Source organism: Podarcis melisellensis (assembly GCF_964234715.1).
Source record: "Podarcis melisellensis genome assembly, chromosome: 15".
Lineage (NCBI taxonomy): Eukaryota > Metazoa > Chordata > Lepidosauria > Squamata > Lacertidae > Podarcis > Podarcis melisellensis.
In genome coordinates this window covers 1,533,221-1,550,244 of record NC_138532.1, presented here as the reverse complement: position 1 = coordinate 1,550,244, position 17,024 = coordinate 1,533,221, and the positions used below count along the sequence as shown (strand labels likewise).

The 17,024-nt window shown below is 43.2% G+C and overlaps 1 protein-coding gene across 2 annotated transcripts in view; it reads left to right on the top strand.

Moving 5' to 3' along the window:
- LOC309358188 (outer mitochondrial transmembrane helix translocase-like) overlaps nucleotides 1-15,661 on the top strand; it is a 40,592-nt gene extending 24,931 nt beyond the window's left edge. For both annotated transcript variants that reach the window (XM_081891112.1, XM_081891111.1), the window contains 6 exons: nucleotides 1,052-1,252; nucleotides 2,520-2,626; nucleotides 3,447-3,536; nucleotides 8,434-8,484; nucleotides 9,160-9,335; nucleotides 11,836-15,661. In XM_081891112.1, the coding sequence (XP_081747238.1) occupies nucleotides 1,052-1,252; nucleotides 2,520-2,626; nucleotides 3,447-3,536; nucleotides 8,434-8,484; nucleotides 9,160-9,335; nucleotides 11,836-11,962 (752 nt within the window). In that variant the 3' untranslated portion in view covers nucleotides 11,963-15,661. The remainder of the gene's footprint in view (nucleotides 1-1,051; nucleotides 1,253-2,519; nucleotides 2,627-3,446; nucleotides 3,537-8,433; nucleotides 8,485-9,159; nucleotides 9,336-11,835) is intronic.
- The last annotated feature ends 1,363 nt before the right edge of the window (nucleotides 15,662-17,024 follow it).

Genomic DNA, 17,024 nt, shown 5'->3' with positions numbered 1-17,024 from the left:
TAAGGGGTGCAAGTGCTCAGCAAGAATGACAGAAACACGATGCCTCTGTTTCTGCTGCTTGTCTGAGATGGTGAAACAGAGGATTGTATCCAATGCTTGTCCTACTCAGAGAAGACCAACTGAATATAATGAAGAAGAGTAAATTATGTCCATCATTTTCAATGGGTGCACTCTGAGTAGAACTTATATGGACACACCTCTGAGACACTGGCAAACTACAGTACATAGAAGGATGGGGGGGCTGAATTTTTCTTGGTGGGTCACAAGTTGTGCCCATTGTCCCTTTCCTAAAATGGTTACTGTAGTTAGAAAATGAGTTGTTGGTGCAGTGCACATGGGCACAAATGTGCCTGCAGAGGTTTCCCTGAAGCCTGCAGGGTCCCTTTCCTTGCAATGCTGGAGTTAGGCTTGAAAGAAGCATTCTGTTATAGACAATAGAAGCCTTTTTCCAAGGGGGGTGTCAACTCTCCCTTCTCCTGTTCCGAAACACCCACTTCACAAAACAGATGTTGGCACCTGAGACAAACCACTAGTGTCCCCCTCCCTGCTAGGGAAGAAAGGGTGAATGAAGATCTACATCGGGATCTGCTGCCCTGAGATGGTCACCTCACCTTGCCTGATGGGAGGGTCAAGCCTAATTGTTGTGTGTGGAGCGAGAGATCTTCCTGGAGATGGCAGCCGGGGAGGAATGCTTATCTTTTGCCTCCCCAGCTGCCCTCTGCAAGAAGACCACTCTCTAACTAGGCTGGGGTGGGGTGGGGAGAGAAGCACATTTTTCAAGCCTAATGGTTGGGGGAGTGTGCAAGTATTTGCTGTGTAGACATATGTGTGTGGCTGCAGTGCATGTGTGCATGATTGTGGTATGTACAATGCCCACAAGTTTCTCTGATCTGCACATCTGCCCATGAGCCCCAGAGGGCTGGCAATCTTTGAATTAGAAAATTGTTCCTGGTGGGCTTTATAATACAATCAGAAAGTGGGGATGAACTTCTCACATAAAAAAGGGAGGTAGACTGTGAACCTGTGCTGATGGGTTTTTCCTTGCTACCAGGTGTCTTACTTTATGGCCCTCCGGGTTGTGGGAAAACCCTTCTTGCCAAAGCAACAGCCCAGGCTTCAGGATGCAGGTTCATCAACCTGCAAGCATCTACGCTGACGGACAAATGGTATGGAGAGTCACAGAAGCTCACAGCTGCCGTCTTCTCACTGGCAACCAAGCTTCAGCCCTGCATCATTTTCATAGATGAAATAGGTAATGTTTGTATCCCTTCCTCCCATATCCCAACATCAGCATCCTCTGCCATGGTTGCCTCTCCTTACTCTTAAGTCACTCCTAGATCTCTTTTTCACTCTCAGTCTCCCAGCCAATTCCTCCTTCCCTTCCTTTCTTGAACATATAAAGGTAAGAATTGCTCTGTCATATATGGCTAAAGCGCCACCCGGGCCAGTGTTCTGTTTCTTCTAACAGCCGCTGGTTCAATGGCTCTAATAATGCTCAAACATCATGCGAAGGTAAGGAAAAGGAGTAAAAGACCCTCTGGCTCCTTCTCTACCCAGTCAGTCACTGCAGGAGGTGAGGGCCTCCTGCAGATACCACCTTCTCCAGTGGTTCAGTCTGCAGAATATAGGAATCAGGCCTCTAGTGTTGCAGCTCTTACCCTTTGGAATTCCCTCCTGTTCAATATTAGGCACAGACTACCCATGTTTTCAATGCCTACTGAAGACTACACTTGATCTTAGTCAAAAGGCCAAGAAGCTGTTGATTGTATGAAGCTTATCTTACTACACTGCGGGCAGTATAAACAAGCCAGGGATCAATTAATTAAAATTTTAATGGTAAATTTACCTGGGAATTCTGAAACCTACTATCTCAACTATCTTCTCAAAGATATGACAAATTATTACCCCGGCTGTGGCAAAATTTCTCTCGGAGGTAATAAGAATTAGAAATAAACATGCTCCGGATAAAACACAGTGACTCGCCTGGAATATTTTCTATGTATTTCTGCTTTAAGTACTGTTTCTGCAGGTCTCTGGACTGTAATAAATAATGTGTTTGCCTACTGTGTGCCTACTAAAGACCCTGCTCTTTCACAAGCCTTTTAAGTAGAACTCTTTCCCAGTCTACGTCTGTAATGGAATTATTTTTAGATTCTTTATTTTATCCCTTGTGTGTTTGGAACCCTGGGCTCCTTTGGGAGGAAAAGAGATATATAAATGTAATAAATAAATAAGCAGATTAATCTTTAAAGTGTTGCAACATTGCTGGTTTTGCTACAACAGGCTAAGGCTGCAATGATATACCCACTTTTCTTAGAGTTCATAGAATCATAGAGTTGGAAGAGACCACAAGGGCCATCGAGTCCAACCCCCTGCCAAGCAGGAAACACCATCAGAGCACTCCTGACATATGGTTGTCAAGCCTCTACTTAAAGACAGTCAAAACAGACACCAGCACAGGGAAAAGGACAGAAGCCCAGTCCTTTTGGCTAAACTGTTCTTTTTCTCCCTCCTATTAGATGCCTTCTTGAGGAACCGTTCCGAAGCTGACCATGAAGCCACTGCCATGATGAAAGCAGAGTTTATGAGCCTTTGGGATGGTCTGGAGACTGGAACCAATTGCCAGGTACCACCACCTAGCTCAGTTGATGCAAACAAGCCAGGGGCAACTAGTGCTCCTTCCCTCCTGTTATACATTTGCCTCTTCTAAGGTGATGCCTGCTCCATGCATGGGTCACCTAAAAAGTATGCTCTCTTATTTTAAAAAAGAGTACAGGTGTTCCTTCCACTTACACTGGGGTTATATTCTGGGCCCCTGTGTGCATAAGCAAACATTGCATAAGTGGGGAACACCCTTTAAACGCCCTCTCTGACACACTCTCTCCAATCCAGACAAAAAATACTGTATCTAAAAATAGCCACAACTAGAGTTGGAGCTCGGAGCCTGGAGGATGCAGGGGAAAGTGGTGGCTGCAGTGGCTACTGTGCTACCCCGCATGTCAGCTGCTAGCCACATAGGCTGAGCAGCCTAAACAAAGCCGCACTGCACCTCTCGTCTCTTTGGGGCTTCCCCCACCCTCACTGAAGTCCTTTTCAGGCTCTGAGGGGAGACTTCTTACAAGTCACGAAGACTCTCCAGCTCTCTCTGGACATTTTCAGGTTTGAATCAAATTACTTATTTCTTTCTTTATTTGGGGGCACCGTGTGAATACATGTTTGCACATGAGTCAATCACGGGCAAGTGGGGGACACCTGCAGTAAGTTTAACTTGAAGTAGACCCACTGAAATAAATGGACCTGTGACTTAACCTCAATAGGTCTACTCTGAGTATGAGTAACATTGTTTTATTCATATAGTTTTTTTCATATGCAATCATACGCAAATTTAACTGATCAGTTAAAACACAAGATCAATCAATGACCATCACGGTCCAATTGTGTTTCAGGTAATGGTGCTAGGAGCAACCAACAGACCACAAGATGTAGATCCAGCCATCCTGAGGAGAATGCCAACTACCTTCCAGATTGGCCTCCCTGTAAGCAAACCTTCCCTTCTAATAAATCCAGCTCACACCTGCTCCATGTCCACTTCTGCTATTGCACAGTGAGGTTTCCAGTTCAACATTGATTGGGTTATGCTTGAGGAAGATGCCAGAGAAATCACTGCATAACAGCCAGAACACAATTAAGAATTGCTTTCTGGTCCATGTGCTAGAAAGCAAGGCAATTAAACATGTGTCCAGCTGGTCTAGGAATGGTATTGAAGGACAGAGTAGAAGTCTCTCCAGTAAAGAATAAAATATGAAAAAAATAAATTAACTTTTCCAAATGATCAGTGTCCCCACCGCGAGATGCAACAGCCCCACAAAAGATCACTTAAGACTGCAATTTTATGTAAGCATCAACATAGATCAGTATGAGGCTTTATAAGAGTTCAGGAAGTGAAATCCAGACTGCAAAAGGAGGGAAAGGTGCAGCTCCATTTTACTGAGGTACAATGCTTCATCCACAACAGAGGATACAATTCCTGTTCAAAGATGGCTCATTGCAACCTAAAGTACACCTTCAGGAAAGGGGAGTGGCTGATCCTCCCATATTCAGGCAGAAGTGAGTCTTTTCTGACCAGTCCAAGGCAATGCTTGACCAATGAAGTAGGCAGACAATTTTGCAGTGCAGGCAGATCTTCAAAGTTTTATCTTCTATAGATCTTCTTGTCTTCTTATGCTAGAATCTTCTTGTGCTTGCAAAAACTGGCTGATATACTTGCATTATTTATTTAGCTCATCATAGCAGCTACCCAGCTGGTATGATGCCTGAATAAAATGCCCTTGTATAAAAGGAAGTCTCCCCCAAAAGACGAAACAAAGCCAGATGCAGACGGGGCCGTCTTTAGCATATGCGCCACCAGGGTGCAAAGATTTGCCCAGCGCCCCAAATTTAGTTTAGCCTCCAAATTAACTTTTATTATGCTAATGCCAGATGCCACACTTTTTAAAAACAATTTCTCCAAACGAATTTGAACTGTAAGTGATGAAATTAAAATGCAATTTGAAAAGTTTCACCTTTGACACGACTGATCTCGTGCAGTTTGCCTGCAGCCGGCAGGCACAAAACAACAACAAACCTCTGGTTACGTGAAACATATTCAATAAACACACAAGATGTAACTGGCTGTACGTTTGAAAAAATAATATAAACTATTCATTGTATTGAATATTTCCGGAATATTAGCCTTGTTTCGCTGTCTTGGGCAAACTCATATATGATATCACAGGACAGCAACTGTGCTATACAGGACTACTATCCACTGTCCAAATATTCCAGAAATCCTTCTTAGACTCTGTGAAAGGATTCTGTGGAACTGCAACAACCTTTCATGTGGATTGTTGGACTTTATGAACAGGCAGGTGGAATAGACACTTTCACATATATGGACCTTATGCATAAACGGATTAGAGAATAAACTGACCCACTGGGTCTTCTACTTTTTTCGTTGAACTTTGAGTTGAGGCATCTAATCATAAGCCTGCATTTTTTATCAAAGCTTATATGTTTGATCAGGGCTTGTATTTTAAAATGAGCTTAAAGATTTTCAAATGTTTCATGCCAGGCAGAAAGAACCTTGGCAAGATGTTTTTCCTCCTAGACAAGGGGGCCCCTTGATTTATAGCAGAAAACAATTTTCAAAGTCGTAAAAAGGGAATTACAGGCTAAGAGCAAGGTTACACTGACCCTACAAATTAAGCATAGGCAAATAGTAAACTTGAGCCATATCTTCTTCCTAAGGTTAAAAAGGTCAAGAGCAATGAGAAGCATCTAGCTGGCAGAAAGAAAGAGAGCATTTTTGGGAAGTCTTTTCTAAAGCTGTTTCTTTCTTAAACTGAGATCCTTTTAAGATTTCTTTTCCTTTTAAAAGGCTACCTATGATAATGTATAAAATATATTAGCTTAAATGTAATTATGCAAAGGATTTAAGAAATGCTAGATTCTTATTTCATATAGTTGTAAGAGTTGTAACTATCCTGAAATTAAGTCAGCCACCAGCCCAGCCCCCCTGCCAGACAGGAGACGCCATCGAGCATTCCTGATATATAGTTGTCAGGCCTTTGTTTAAAAGACCTCCAAAAGAAGGAGATCTTTCAATGATGATGTGAACTCAAGATCCTTGAAGATAAAAATTTAAGATTAACCATCTGTTTTGGAAGGCAATAGGGCAAGGAGGGCAAGAGGTGAGCTGGTAATTAAGATTCCTTGTTGAGACACATGTAAGATATATTACTACTTATTTGTCATTTATAGATATAAGAATATATAGCTCTTTGTGTCCCATAAAAGGCAATAGGAAATGGGTGTATCTTTTGTGATTGGTTCTAGCAAACAGCCAATAGGAATTTCAACCAGGCTGATTGGACAGAGGCAGCCACAGGAGGAGCAAGGGGGCTGGATTAAGGAAATATAAGTGCTGGCCAGAATGGCAGGAGGCCAGGCCAGAGCTTGGTAACCATATACCACTGTGCCTCTCATTTATTTGTCTGACAAATAAATTATTATTTTAATTTCTCTATTGCTGCGTTGAATATTTCATTCCAGCTAAGCGTTAACCACAAGCAGGGTGCTACAGAGTCACTTCTGTTGAAATCTACAATTCAATACAATGAATAGTATATATTATTTTTTCAAACGTACAGCCGGTTACGTCTTGTGTGTTTATTGCAGCCGGCAGGCAGGCAGCGCGAGATCAGTCGTGTCAAAGGTGCTGCATAGCAGCTCGGTGCAATACGTAACATAATATTTTGTAAGAGTTAATGTCGTGTGCACAGCACTGTTGAGAATGACAAGTGCTGCCGCTGGCTCGTCTGACAAGCGCCGCCATTGTGAATGACAAGCACCACCGCTGGCACGGCACATCTTTGGTAAATGAGCGCACAAAGTCGAAGTCCTCTAGTGAAACAGTAGGTATACATTTCGGTAATACCTAGGTATATATGTATTTTCTTTTTCTAGCTTGATCAAAATTATGTATTATTTTATAACACGTAGCTAGTTAAGAGCTTGGGCGGCTTCAGCAGTGAGTGCTTGGTGCCCCCAGAATTTGGAGCCCAGGTGCCCCACACCCCTTGCACCCCCAGGTAAAGATGGCCCTGGATGCAGATTAGAATAGAATCATAGAATCATAGAGTTGGGAGAGACCACAAGGGCCATCGAGTCCAACCCCCTGCCGAGCAGGAAACACCATCAGAGCACTCCTGACATATGGTTGTCAAGCCTCTGCTTCAAGACCTCCAAAGAAGGAGACTCCACCACACTCCTTGGCAGCAAATTCCACTGTCAAACAGCTCTTACTGTCAGGAAGTTCTTCCTAATGTTTAGGTGGAATCTTCTTTCTTGTAGTTTGGATCCATTGCTCCGTGTCCGCTTCTCTGGAGCAGCAGAAAACAACCTTGCTCCCTCCTCTATGTGACTTCCTTTTATATATTTGAACATGGCTATCATATCACCCCTTAACCTCCTCTTCTCCAGGCTAAACATGCCCAGCTCCCTTAGCCGTTCCTCATAAGGCATCGTTTCCAGGCCTTTGACCATTTTGGTTGCCCTCCTCTGGACACGTTCCAGTTTGTCAGTGTCCTTCTTGAACTGTGGTGCCCAGAACTGGACACAGTACTCCAGGTGAGGTCTTATTATGGGGAGTGCACTGGGCACGGAGCCTCAGGGGTGTCACTGTGTTCGCTGAAGCTATTATTTAGAATGGAGCATGGGGGGCACTGAATTTTGGCATCATGCAGGATGCCACTGAAATTTGAGACCCCAAGGTCTGCCACTGACAAAGCCATGATCTTTATCCTAGTTTTTGAATATCTGACTATCTCCCTCCTCACCCATTGTGATCTTGACTTCTTCCTCACACACACCCTTTCAGATTCTTCCAAATCCGCATGGCCTTTCTGAATGTACTTCAAATATCAGCTCAGCATTCTATTCTAGACACACTGTTACATATTCTGCCCATATTTTTTGTTTTTGTTAATTGCAAGCACAAGCATAAAGCCTTCACTTCTACACAATTACTTGAGAGTAAAAAGACCCACTAAGCTCAGTGGAGACTTTCTTCTGAGTCAACATGTACAGGATTGCACTGTTAGTAGATGCATGTATACCTTAACTGGCTTTCAACCCATGACACGACTAGTTCCTGCTTCATAAGGCAGGATATGCATGAGGTTCATGTACCTTTTCCTTCACAAGCCATGACTCAGCTGTTCACCAAAGCTGCCCATTATGTGCAAACTCAGGAATATGATTAATGGCTGAGAAGAAGCCAGGGTGTTAAGTCCATTGGCATTGCCTCCTTCTCTGACACCCAGGAGGAAATGCCGTTTCTGGGATCACATCTGCTGCAATACATACCAGTACACTTCTTTCTTAAAAACTATTGGTTTATTCCTATGCAAAATGAGGCTATTTACTCCAATAGTCAATCAAAATATCATCAATTAGGATTGATTTAATTTAGGGGGTGGAGAAAGTGTGGCCTCTCCAGATGCGGCTGAATTACTGACCATGTTGGCTGGGGCTAATGGAGCTGGAGTCCGAGATCTGGGGCCACAGGTTACAACTAGGTAAGCCCTGTAAAGTGTTCTGAACACCTGGAAGCACTATGCAAGTACAGATCACTCTCTTGTCAGCAACAGTACATTTCTGGAGATGTAATTTGGTTTGTCCCCAAAGACCTCCCTCTCAATTCCTATCCTGCCTTTCATGCAACCCACTGTGGCACACCTGGGCTTCCATGGAGTTTTCCATCCAGGCACAGACCAGACCCAGATCTGTTTAGCTTCAGTAAGGTTGCTGTATCATGTGCCTTGGCCAGTTCTTAGGTCCACCTCCAGATCAAAGCATACTGGTCTCATTCTCTCCTGCTGTTTCTTCTGTTAGACACAAAGGCAGCGGCAGGATATTCTGAAGCTCATCCTTGCTGGAGAAAATGTAAGTTTCCCTCTCTCCCTGCCATACCCCCCAATTGCAGCCTGATTATGGGTAAAAGGTAAAGTTAAAGTGGCCGCCTCTGGGATTGTGACGCTCATCTCGCTTTATTGGCTGAGGGAGCCGGGGTACAGCTTCCAGGTCATGTGGCCAGCATGACCAAGCCGCTTCTGGCGAACCAGAGCAGCGCACAGAAACACTGTTTACCTTCCCGCCGGAGTGGTACCCATTTATCTACTTGAACTTTGACATGCTTTCGAACTGCTAGGTTGACAGGAGCAGGGACCGAGCAACTGGAGCTTACCCCGTCGTGGGGATTCGAACCGCCGGCCTTCTGATCGGCAAGTCCTAGGCTCTGTGGTTTAACCCACAGTGATTAGGGGAAGGTGGGATAATTTTTAAGTGCAGGAGCTCATTGTGATGAACCCCACAGATATGCTCTTGGAAAGTCCAAATATGCAAGCAGCTCAGTTAATTCCTATTTACACATGTATGCAAACATGCCCCCCCCCAATAAGCAGCACAGCATAACACTAAATTTATTAAGATCAGCCAAGTCATAGATGTTTACCCAGACAGATTCAAGGCTGTGCAGCTGCCAGTACTACCACAGTTGCCTAGGGAGCATGTGTGACTCTCCATATTTAACCCAGAGGGGATCCTTTGCCTTTGAAACAGATGAGCAATGCTGTGAACGTGAAAGAGCTGGCTGAGAAAACAAAAGGTTACTCAGGAAGTGACCTGCGGGAATTGTGCCGGGATGCTGCCATGTATCGTGTGCGTGATTATGTCCGCAAGCAACAAATGAAGCAGATTGCTCGGATGCTCCATGATACAGACAGTGGGGAAGAAAGGTACGAGCTTCACTCAACTCCCGTTCCTCTTTGCTTCTAACTTTTCATAGTTCTGTTTCTCAGCCTCATTTGCCTTGCTCATTTTAACAGAGAATGCTCTGAATGAAAGATGGTTTTTTTTGTCATGCATACATGCCTAGGTCTTGAGATCTTTATCGGATACACTTCTCTGGGTTTTCCCACCTGATAGAAGTGAGCTGAGTCATGACCAGAGTGAGCCCTTCCTTGCTGGCCTCCCACTTAGGGAATGCAGGCTTCAGAGAGGCTCACCTGGCACCTCGGAGGTGGTTTTCTTTGTGCCAGGTAAAGCCTTTGGCTGCATATGCACCATGCATTTAAAGCTCCTTCTCCCCCCCCCCCAATCTTGGGAACTATGGTTTACCCATTACAGAGCTACCATTCCCAGTATCTTACCAAACTAGTTCCCAGGCTTAGGAGGAGGAGAGAGGAGCTTTAAATGCATGTTATGTATATAGCCTTTGTTCTCCCAGATCCCTTAATTTTAATACATACATCTATCTGGAATATCAAAACCTTGCATATCCCGTTTTTATATTCATTTTAAATTGTTTTAGCTGCTGTGCTTATCCAAGTTTTAGTGTTTTATTGTCTACAGTTTTGAATTTTATCTGTATACTTACAAAAGAACTTAAATTATACAAATAGAATGAATTAATAACCAGAAGGTTCTGGGCTCAAATTATTTGGGCCATGGACTTTCAGAAGTATGAAAATATGGGCTAAACTCCAATTGTCCAAATGAAATCCATACATCTTAGCAAGTCTATCAGTGCAATGGAGGAGGGCTAAATTGCAGAAGACTGAAAAGGTGACCCCCCTTTTAAAATTTATTTATTGATACTTATTCAAAAATATACAAAAGTTCACACCCATTATGAAGTATATTTTTATAACACACTGAAATAAAACAGCTACTTAATCTAATCTTTTAAAAGTCTCAAATGACAGGGTTATGGTCTGAAAATGTCTTTGGTAAGATGCTGACTTTATACACCTCTGTGGTCAACGTTTTAGACAACCAAGCCATGTCCAGTCTTGAATGTGATCTGTATCTTTCATGTGTGTAAATTCTTTAGCATCTCCATTCTTAGATCCCCAAATATCTACAAGTTCTAACTTCTCAATCAATTTTTGAAAAGAATTGGGCTGTTTGCCTTGTGGACTTGTAATCTTTTCCTCTGAAATCCTATCCTGTGTAGGGGAGACAACTCCATGCCAATCTCCATAAGGCACCAGTTCTCGTATGGATAATCCATCAGTTGATAAAAAGCTGGTTTCTTTTCATTTGTCACATACTTATGAAAAGGTGACTTTAAATTAACATACGGTAACTGTTTATAGAGCTCTTTTCAACATTATGTTTAGCAGTGCAGGAGCAGTTCCTATATAAAAGTTGCTTCCTGTGGAAATCTGAGGCCATGTAGGAGAAGCCTCATCCTTCTCATGCTGCTGTTATTCTCATGCTGCTGGAGGAACCCAGGAGTTGTTAGGATCCTTACAACAAACCTGCACGGATCCTTACAACAAACCTGCACGTTGGGCAGTATTAGAAACGTAGAAAATGGTCTGAAATCCAGTCAGATGTTTTTATCCATCTAGCTCTGTTGTGTTTACAGGGCACAATGACTGTGGCAGCAGCATTTCAGACAGGTGTCTTTTACAGCTAGGGACTGAACTGAGGATCTTTTGCAGGCAAAGCATAGGCACTACTGAGCTAGGGCTCTGCTCACTATTATCAAGCAGGGTAAGAGGAGCCATGCTTTAGCCAGGGAGGGGGGAACTGTGCCCCTCCAGATGTTGTTGGATTCCAGTTCCCATCAGCCCCCACCAGCATGGGTAATAAGGACGATGGAGGCCAGCTTCTAGAGACACAGGTTTCTTATTCCTCCTACAGCACCTCCATTAATAACCAGTCAATGTTAGAAGGGGCCCCAAGTTTAGTGGTGGAGTCCATTATTGCCATTGAGCTTGGAATAGTACTGCTGAAATGAGTCCAATGGTCATTTCAGCTCTGCCATTCTATAACATTTATTTCTATTCAGAAACAGTTTACAAAAAGCAAAACAGAACCAAGTCACAGTACATCAAGAAATAGTAGAGGTGCCATAGGTTAATGGTAAAGCACACATGCTTTGCATGTGAGAAGTCCCAGGTTCCACACTTGGCACCTGCAGTTAAAAGGATCAGGAGGCAGGAGATGACAACCATCTCTCTCTGCCTGGGACCTTGTGCCAGTCAGAGTAGATGATACTCAGCTAGACAAATATTCTGACCTGGTAGGAGGCAGCTTCCTATGTTCCTAAATCAAGGCAATTTGAAACCAAAAAGTGTAAAATAAAACTAATCTATAACCCACAGACTCAATAAACTTGGGAAAAACACTGAAGATACAATGGATGGCAGGCATTTTAGGGAGCAAAGAACTGTGGGCAGAGACAAAAGAACCAACAGGCAGTTGACTTATTTATTTTGCATCCAGTGACTTGGAAGAGGAACGGTTGCGGCCACTGACCCAGCTTGACTTGTTGTTTGCCCTAGAGAAGATGGAGGAGTCCAAGGGTGCGTCGACTGCTGTGCCGACACTAGAAGAACCGGCTTTGGACTAAGCTGCTGGACCATGCAGCTGAGAGACTGGAGACCATCAACTTAGAATAGGGTGCCCAGAGGTTCGATTGACTGTTCACGGTATTTTTACTAGGCTGGAGGCAAAGGCTGTATATGCATATGTGTGAGATGATAGATAGTTGCAGAACACAGGCTCAGCACTTAGGAGGAAAGGTGAAAGGAAAGGGCATCTGGGCCCAGCACACCCACCCTGGGTGGAGTGGGACATAACAGGCACTTGGTAGGAATGGAGAAACTCAGGTCAAAAGAAAGAAGTCAGTGCAGTTAACATTTGTGGGGGGAGGGGCGTGTCACAGCTTTTCTAGAGGTTGTAAGATGAGGGGAGCCATGCAATACAAGTGAGAAAGGACCACCACCAGTAAAACCCAATTTGGAGCTATTATTGTGTGAGTGAGTGAGCGAGTGGCAAGGTAGGCTTATCAAGTAGGCCTGCTCATAATACAGGAGGGCACTAAAACAAATGCCTAGGACTAAGCAAGTATTTATTTCTGTTCCAAGTTTGCTGGCTGAGCCATCCTGAACTTCTGTGCACATGGCTCTTTACAAAAGAAGTCTTTTTAGGTAGCTCATCTCCTCTACAGGTTCATACACAAAAGCATTTAAAACCTAGAAATACAGAACTGGAAATATTTCATTGCCTTTTTTTGTCTTGGCTGCTTCCTTCTCACACTGAAATCTGGTGCCTCATGAAGGGTGTGGAGTCTGGATTATTCCTGCTTTTTTACTTTAGATAATGCTTCAAGTGCTCATAGCTGACAAATTATGCACCACAGCATGTAAGCAGTTGGGGAAGGCCACATCCCCTGTGCTTGCTGTACTTTGCCACTGCACTTAATACCTTTTACATATAGGCAGCTTACCATGGTTTGCAATTAATAATAATAATAATAATAATAATAATAATAATAATAATAAGCTATTTATATCCCGCCCAAACTGGGCTCAGGGAGGCTAACATTAAAATATATAATACATTAAAACATAAAATCCAGCAATTGACTGAAATACAGCTTAGAATCCGATTAAAATCAACGTAAATCAGGATAGGGAAAGCCACTTGTATCATTCTGCCAAGTGGTAAGGAAAATGTTAATTCGTTCCGGAGGTCAGTTCTTAAACTGAAACTGTTCTTAACCTGAAGCACCACTTTAACTAATGGGGCCTTCTGCTGCCGCCGCGCTGCTGGAGCACGATTTCTGTTCTCATCCTGAAGCAAAGTTCTTAACCCAAGGTACTATTTCTGGGTTAGCGGAGTCTGTAACCTGAAGCGTATGTAACCCGAGCTACCACTGTACAGATTATTGAATGCAGATGTGCAGCAAAATGGTTGCCTCTAAGTGTTCACTGGCTACAAAACGCAATGGGATGTATAGAAAACAACAAATGACCCTAGAATATTTAATTTTATTAATTTAGACGGTTTTTGTAAACCACTTAATATTTATAATATGTAAGCAGTATAGCAAGACAGGCCAACCTGATTTGTCCAGGAGACACAAACATTGTGACATCACAACCAGAAAGACTCTAACTGCTTCCAGAGTTCTAGAGCAAGGGGCAAAAAGGTTATGAAAAGGAGGTGTTTACTGCCAGCAGTGACTACTGATAGGTATCAAGGAGACTGCTGCAGGAGACTTTTTGTGCCCAAAAACTTGATCGCAAGCTATCCTTGGCTGAGACACCAAAAGACACGTACATCAATGCTAGAAGGAAACTCTCTCTGTAAGTAATCACCATCCTACTGCTTCAGCCTACAACACTCGTCTTCCCAGGCACATGCGATGGACAGAAAGGACACATAACAGCTCCTGCTCATCTAATGACCAACATCCAACTAGAGATTCTAAAGCAGCAACCTACCCCTAAAAGGAGAGCTTGTCTTCATCCCCCCTACTCAACTGGCTGCAGGGTACATCTTACCATAACAGACTCTTAAATCACAAATGACTGTCTGGCAGAGGTATATCAACAGCATCATGAGAGATGGGATTTGCTGGGATGCAGCAGTTGTCTCTATAGCTCAACAGCAACTCCTAGGTGCTCACCGAAGTGGCATATTGACCAGAGTGACCAAGCCAGAGATCCAAGCTCTCCTTGGTAGGAACAGAGACATCCTCCTCACACAAGGGTTGACCCTTGGTGGGCTCAAGTGTCTGGTCATACGTGACAACCTCTATACTGATGCCCATCAATACACCATGGATCTCCGGACCAAGCTGTATGGGGACAATGGAGACAGCTGCACCCATGCCATCACTGTAGTCCTGGTCAACCCTGTATGCCTAATACTCATTGGCCGGAAAGGGGTTCAGGGAGGAACGCTGAATATGAAGGCTCTTCAGACTGCACGGTATATCAAAGACAACTTGCATCATTAAATGTGTCCTATGGGTGATCAGCACATACCTCCTTTACCACTGCAACTTCCAAATGGTGACAGTTTCCTTTTTCTCTTGAGGCATTCTTGAAAGGAAAAGCACCAACAACTTCTGGAAGAGGAGCAGAAGCCCCACAGAAGTGCTGGTGAAATTGTGGGGGTCTAGGTAGGCCAAAGCAGGCAATCACAAAGAATCTAGTACAGCTAGAGGCGGAACAGGAATCACAACACTAAACAGATCTATAAATTTAAAGCTGAAGACAGGTAGCTTAGAATATTCTGCAACCTTTCAAACTAAGTTTTCAGTGGGAGAAAGGATTCTCACTGCAAAATGCCAAGCAGTAAAGCAGTGGAATTAACCACTGATTTTGTTATGCCTATTTAGGTTCTTTTAATTTGTTTAGTTGTTTTAACCTAGATGAGACCCAGTGTGCTCCAGGGAAGGCACAAATAAACCTCAGACAACCAATATTAGATTTCTCTATAATAGTGTATTATTGTTTAAAAAGTAAAGTCAAGACAGGGAATATGCACTCATACACACATCCATGCACACACATCCATACGCACCACTCTTCACTGGACTGATCAGACCCAGTAAGAGCTTGGGTGACCAGACAACGGGCTCCCGTCTGCGTCTAACACACAACTTTGGGGAGACGAAAATGAATAAAGGAAGCAGCCATTCGCATACAATCTTCCAAATGATAATTGAAAGCAAAGAGACAGATAGCTCAAGCAGAACCTGAAACAACACAAAAGAGAACTGGCACAGATCGTTTCAGAGAAGAATGCTCTTCAAAAGGAGGAGGAGAAAGTAAGGATTCTTACTGAGATGCTGGTGATGTCAACTTCTGCATCATCGGAAGAGTTCAAGGTTCGACAGAGGAGTAGAGTGACCTGCGGACCAAGAACAATAAACCAAGAAGGAGGGGAATGTCTCCCGGGAAGCTTTTCCCCAAAAGCCAAACAGTTTAAAAGGTCTTTGCCTTGTCCAGCAGAGTTGAGAGTCTGTATCCTCAGAGTTTTCCAAATATGAAGATCAACGGATGACAGCCAGTGTTACAATTCCTGAAGAATAACAGATTCCAAGGTCTGAGGTTGGTTTGGAGGAAGTAATGTCAAAAACTTGCAGATCAAAGAGCAAAAGAATAAAATTGAGGCACTGGAAAACAATGTTAGTGAGCTAAAAAAGATTTTGAATAACTTGGGGGCCGAAATGGAATAAATGAAGCAGGCTCTCAGTGATGCTGAGGCAGCAGCACTGAATTCCAAGGGAGAATCTTCATTCCTCAGGAGTGAACATATAGCACTAAAAGAAAAAGAAAAAATGCTCTTCCAGAGTTTTGCAGATTCTGTCATGCTTTGTGAAATCCTAGCAGATGAGAGGGATAATGCTCTCACAGGACAAAAAGCCTTAAAAGTAGAACTAGAAAACCTGCGACTAGAGAAAGAGCAGCTGATATGTGAGCTCAGAGAGCTGAAGGAGAACATATTCACTTATGAGTTTGTGGCTCTTGAAAGAGAGCAAGAGAGTTTGAAGCTGAAAAACCAAGAGCTGCAAAATGCCATGAGTGAATTGAGGAGAAATTCCCAGGATAAAGAAAGGATAAAACACGATGGCAGCAGAGCTTAAAGTGCGAGCTTCCAAGAATGAGGTGGTCCGCCTTGAGGCTGTGTTAGAGGAGGAGGAGAATTGCCTGGAAAGTGCACCTGCAGAGAAGCAAACTCTCAAGGCCAAACTTGATGAAGGGGCTGAATCAAACAAGGATGAAATTGAGGACCTCAAAACTTGGCTTGCTAAAGCAGACATGGCGAGAATGAAACAGTTCAAATATTTTGATCGAGAACTGGCTAATGCAAAAGCTCTTGCAGAGCACAGAGAGGAGAAGGTGAGAAAACAAAAACTTCACAGAGTGCAACAAGAGCAGGAGGTGACTGCAGACACAAAGTCTTTAGGTGTCCAGTCCACCGACAAAGCAGCAAAGACTACAAAGAAAACTATAAAGCACTGGCTTGCAGAAGACTCATACAAGGACGTTTCTGAATGCAGGACACAAGAATAAATTTCCAAGTCAGCATTATTGCTAATCAAATTGTGATCATGTTGCTCTTCCGGCGTAGGTGCCATCGCTGCTGCAGCTCCAAGAGGAAAAGTCGTCCTTGTCTTTGCTCGGCGTTACTCTGGAAGCAAAGCTGTTATTGTTAAGCTGTTATTGTTATTGATGATGGCACATCCTGGTGGCTGGCATTGATCGCTACCCACGCAAAGTGACAGCTAGCATGGGCAAGAGGAAGATTGCCAAGCGTTCCAAGTCCTTTGTGAAGGTCTACAGTTTGCTTCAATAAATATTTTTAAGAACCCCCCCAAAAAACTGTGTTCATGTTTTTCATACTTATTTTTATGTGTAAAATAAAGATTTATTTTTAATGTGATTTTTAAAGAAGAAATAAATAGTAGACCTTGCACAAATAATAATAAAAAAACACCAATTATGTTATGCCCAATTAGGTTCTTTTAATTTGTTTAGATGTTTTAACCTAGATGAGACCCAGTGTGCTCCAGGGAAGGCACAAATAAACCTCAGACAACCAATACTGGATTTCTCTATAATAGTGTATTATTGATTAACAGCTAACAAGTCAACACAGAAAATATGCACTCA